Consider the following 5,462-nt stretch of genomic DNA (forward strand, 5'->3'; position numbering starts at 1 on the left):
AGATAATGATTTTTATCTTCTTCTTTTAATTTATAATAATATATTCTATATTCACAAATATAGGATTCTATATAGCAAAGATCGAATATCTGAATATTGGCCAAATGATTTTTTGCTTCTAAATACTCTTTTTCGGAAATTTCTTGTCTATGATTTATGACATTTTTTTCAAAAAATTCTTTGTATAGAACCCTCATTATGTGTGCTATTTTATCATAAGCTGTTGTTTTTTCAGCTAATTTTTCTATTATTTTATTATCTATTGATAACATATAATTTCTTATAGTTCCTTTAGTGTGGAATCCTATGAAATTCCAGATATCCATTTCAGATAATTCATTTAATTTTGGGTTTGTATAAGCTTCTAATAGAAAAGAGTTCATCCAATCTTCGAAAATTTCTTTTTCGTTCTTTTTGCAATCTAGATCAAGCATTTTTTCTCCTTCTAGTTCTTGAATTTTAGGAATGTATTTAGATGGTATTTTAGTATATTTCGAATTTTTGCTTATAAAACCTTTTTTGAAGGCATAATTTTCAAAACCTGTTTCCCATTTAAATTGGGTTTGATTATTATTCCCAGATGTTCCAGCTTCATCTTTTACTTGTACTGGATGAACTGGTTCTTCATCACTTGAATAGTCTAAAACATATTCTTCTCTTTCAGAAAATTCTGGTTCTTCTTTAATCTGAAAACCTTGTTCCAAAAAATTGTCTTCTTGAGCCATTTTTAATTGTTTAAAAAGCATTGTAACTTCTTCTAATTTTTCATCAATATTCATAATTTTAGAGGTGGTCTAATCTTTAGATTTGTTGTATCGATTTTATTTTGGACTTCTTCTTTCTTAGGAATTTCTTTTTGGAAATATTTATCAAGAAACTGTTCAATTTTATTTATTATATTAGGCTCTTCTTTTTCTTTATTTTTCTGAAATTTTAGAGAAACTAATATTTCTTCAAGCATATCTATTATAGAATTTAATTGTGGATTAAAAGTATGATGAAGATGGGGATAATTATCTCCATGATAACATTTTTTAGAAACTCCATGTGAAATATAAGTTTTTTCAGGTTTTTGAAGTCCTTCAATAAAACTTATAGTAAAATAAAGATTTTGAAAAAAATCATTTTGTATTGATTTTAAGAATTCGGTGTCATTACAATTGACATTAGTTAAAATCATTAATTTTTGATCTATTAATTTTGACAACTTAATTATTTCTTCTCTTAAATCCTCTAATTTATTTTTTTCCATTAGGTGACGCTTTTCTTGTAAAGGGCTACGATTTTTTAAGTGTTATGTAGATAGAAGTGTGATTTTAGAATGTATGGCTTAGATTTTGCCACGTAGGCATCTTTAAGAAAAGTTGTTTTTGGCAACTTTATGTAAGTGGTGCCCTTGATTTATTTCATTGATGAGCCCCATCCATCAATGCCTTAGCCATTTACTTCTTCATTTGTTTCTTGCATATTCATTTAATTCACGCCACCACATGCATGCTTCATATAACATTATTCATTTGGCGTTAATAACGCCAGGTCATGCTTCTTCATTGGCGTTGGCAACGCCTTGCATGCACGCTTGCTTTCTTCATGGACACTCTTTCAAAAGCGTGGCCTAAGACTCCAACGCGTATTCAAAGCTTTAAAATGTGTCAAAAATTCTTCTCTGCTTCAATTCCAGCTCCGATCCCTGGAAGTGGTATTCAATTGGCGTTGGAGACGTGAGGAATTGGGCGTTGGAGACGCGGCACAAAGGTGCTGGAAGCAGGTTCCATCCTTGGGCGCCAATGCTTGCTTCATTGTTTCCTTTGGCTTCATTGCTCCATGCTTCATCTAGCTTCATTATATTAACGCCAATTGCATTCTTGCTTTGGTGATTCATGTATTAATAATGCCTCGGCCATGCTTGCTTATTCACGCTCATTAATCAATATGCATGCATCCTCATTTGGCTTCATTGATTTATTTCATTGATGAGCCCCATCCATCAATGCCTTAGCCATTTACTTCTTCATTTGTTTCTTGCATATTCATTTAATTCACGCCACCACATGCATGCTTCATATAACATTATTCATTTGGCGTTAATAACGCCAGGTCATGCTTCTTCATTGGCGTTGGCAACGCCTTGCATGCACGCTTGCTTTCTTCATGGACCACTCTTTCAAAAGCGTGGCCTAAGACTCCAACGCGTATTCAAAGCTTTAAAATGTGTCAAAAATTCTTCTCTGCTTCTTTTGAGTTTATTTTGTGCTTCTTTTGAGCTTATTTTGTACTTTTTGCTTCTTTTTCTATTATTTTCTACAAAATTCATCAAATCAAAATATTAAAACAATGGACAATGCTAAGTAACCAATAACTTTCTTGAACAATATGAACAACTACCAATCAAATAAAAACACACTACACCTCTAAATTATCCACCTAAATTTTAATATTAAAATAACCATCCGCACACCTAGTAAAATGAACATCTAATACATTAATTATTCACATTGTTTAATATTTTTATATCTACCTATACTTTTCCTAAAAGTTAAGGATATTGAACTTAAACACCAAAACACTCTGTAAGTAAGCATTATATGAAAAAACATAAAAAAACACAACATAATACACAAGCATCAAGTAGAGCAATCAATGAAATAACAAAATAACATAATCACTGAAATCCTATCCCTATACAATCATGTATAACTACTTCCGAATGTCCAAGAATTCTAAGCGGGGTTGTACCTTATTTATTTAATCAGACTATTATTTTATACTAATTGTTACCACTGACTACATCACATAGTCAGCTACCCAAGAACCCTATTTTTCAGCATTTCATATTGATAATGATGAGCTCCCTGGTACTGCATCAATGATCCAATTGCACATTGCCATTGGAGGCAAATGATTGATCTAGAATTTGAGAATCCTTAGATCTGAAGGTATACTATCCATAAAGTTCTTACTTAATCTTTCATTCTGCTAGTTGTTCATCTCTCCAGCCAAATAAATCCTTCAGTAGGTCTTCAATGTCTAACACTGAATACCTGATACACTCATGAGCATCCTTACCAAGTATCCTGTTGAAACTCCAAATGAACAATCCATAGGTACGAGACAATATCTTTCTCAGCGATGCTATTATCTCTTCCCTTAGCTCTTCATCATGCATAAAGCATGCACTTTGATCCATCCATATCTCCTTAAACCGCAAGTTGAACAGATTGAGCTTCTTCTTCATGGACTCTGCTTCTTCAATTTGCTCTGTGCTAAGTTTCAAAAACCCTAAGACCTCTTCCCACGAGCTTCTCCTGTAGTGTTCACAGTTTTCTCGGACTTTAGCAGCCCTTTGTCGGATCCAATGATTGCCCAAAATCTTATCCAATTGATACTGTTTTGCCTTCTTTTCAATGTACCTCTCATTATTCATCAAGAAAACAAAGCCCAAAGCAGGGTTGCTGTAATCTTTGGACTTGGCTTCCAGATGGCTTTCCAACAATGCAATTATTCTAGTTACCTCCGCAGAAAGCCAAGAAGACCCAAACTCTCCAACAGCACTAAGATGGTTCATCACTTCCACGGTAACAGGGCAAATACCTCCAGTACAAGCTACTTGTGATGTATCACAATTTATCAACTTCTCAAGCTGCATGAACATCCCGTTGATTGCTTTCCTTAGTCTCCTTCCGGTCGTCGCTGCTTCACTCCTAAGCGATACACTGAATTGGTCCAAAAACACTGACTCAAACTCTGGTATCAGTTCATGCAATACACCGAACACTTGGAGGACACTGGGCAAAAGATTAAGCATATGGCTACCATTGGCAAAACCATTGGCAAAATCTAGCAGATTAGTGGTGAATTCTCCGCAAATCTGCGCGAAAGAACAATCAGCGACAGAAGGAAAACCCAAGAAGATGCGATCGCAGAGTCTCCTTTCATTAGGAAACAATATCTTGAGAGAAACATTGGAAACTTTAATCCAAGTCTTAATCCTTCTCTTCTCTTCGATTTCTTGTATACTAAGCTCCTTCCCCGCCAAATCTAAGAACTCTCTCCTCCAAGTGCAGTATTGGTCCATACACTCCTTCTCGAACCCGGTTCGGACCATGAACTTCACTTTTTCATGAAGGTCACTAACTAATTGTGATGGAAGCTCGTCAATCAGGAAGTTATGATCATTGATTAGTATCTCTGGAATCCGGTGAACCTTATCTTGAATGTATTTGTTCAAATTACACTTAAGCATGTTCACAACAGCCAAATTAGCCCATCTACGCTCCTCCATGCTCGGCAAGATATTCGCTTCGACAGGCACGTGTTCATCCGGCTGCTGAGCTTTTTGAGGGATATTACTGCTAACAAGATTGCTATTAATATTATTATTGACTTGCAACGGATTCATATTCACTTGAACGACAAGATGATGCTTATCTTGGAATCTTTGATTCCGGTTTTTGGCCGGTGCATCTAAACATGAGCGAAGAATGATTAAGGAATAACTAAAACCGATTCCAACAAATCCTAACCACAACTCTATCTTCATGAACTGTACTATCACACATCCTAAGAAGAAATAGAGCAAATCAACTTCAAATCCAAAGTGAGACTTACTCTGTCTTTGCAAGCTAAGCGATGTAACGGCAAAAGCAGCATAGGATGTTACGCTATAAGCATCTGGTTTCCCTTTCATCGCTTTATCGGAAAAGTATGAATAGACAGAGGTGATGGTCAAGACGAAGAAGGCCATGTGTGCTTCAAAGTTGAGGCCTCTTAATTGTTGCCATAATTTTGGAAACAAAATTGTGAGACAAATGATGATACTGAAAATGCTATAAGCAACGATTTTGAACAAGGTCCAACTTCCGAAGAGTTGGTAGAAGGAGGAGCTGAGAGCGTAGCATATGAATCCAATAAGGGTTGATGCGAAACCCAGTAATCTCCATATACGTGGCTGCATTAGGTAGCTATGGATTTGATTGAGCAAGGGTCTAAGCATCCTGTTCATTGTGAAATGTGATCAGAAGAAGTAAGAAATTGTTAGGGGAGGAAGACACACAGGAAAGGGACCAAATGCAAATAGGTGCTGTCACACTTCACTGTTTATTTGGGTAGTAGTGGCAATAATGATGAGTGGAGTTAGAGTAAATAACAACTTCAACTCTATTCTGTTTGTTTTTGGCAATAATGGAGTTACCCATACGTTTGATCCGCATCCTTTTTCCGATTCGTATTGAAAATTTTCAAGGATGAACCAAAAGAATGAAAGTGTTTTTACTTTTTATTTAAAAAAAATGAGAGTAAAAATCAAGAAAAAAGAATACAGTATCAATGCTAATTAAGTTTTTTTTTATTTATTTACGGAATGTTTATAATTGTGAAGTAATGAAGTTGAAGACTATAGGTAGGTTTTGACTTTTGAGATTGAAAGAAAATTGTCGCGATGTAGCTAGCCAGGTGTTGGAGGC

At 35.1% G+C, this 5,462-nt stretch overlaps 1 protein-coding gene across 1 annotated transcript; it reads right to left on the reverse strand.

Moving 5' to 3' along the window:
• Positions 1-2,597: 2,597 nt before the first annotated feature.
• LOC130940448 (exocyst complex component EXO70B1-like) lies at positions 2,598-5,211 on the reverse strand. Its single transcript, XM_057868576.1, has 2 exons — positions 4,609-5,211; positions 2,598-4,464 (listed from the first exon to the last, which is right to left on the reverse strand). Exons 1-2 carry the CDS (start codon positions 5,000-5,002, stop codon positions 2,969-2,971), a joined length of 1,890 nt encoding a protein of 629 aa, XP_057724559.1. The 5' UTR covers positions 5,003-5,211; the 3' UTR covers positions 2,598-2,968.
• Between the last annotated feature and the right edge of the window lie 251 nt (positions 5,212-5,462).

This window comes from Arachis stenosperma, chromosome 7 (genome assembly GCF_014773155.1).
Source record: "Arachis stenosperma cultivar V10309 chromosome 7, arast.V10309.gnm1.PFL2, whole genome shotgun sequence".
Classification (NCBI taxonomy): Eukaryota; Viridiplantae; Streptophyta; class Magnoliopsida; order Fabales; family Fabaceae; genus Arachis; species Arachis stenosperma.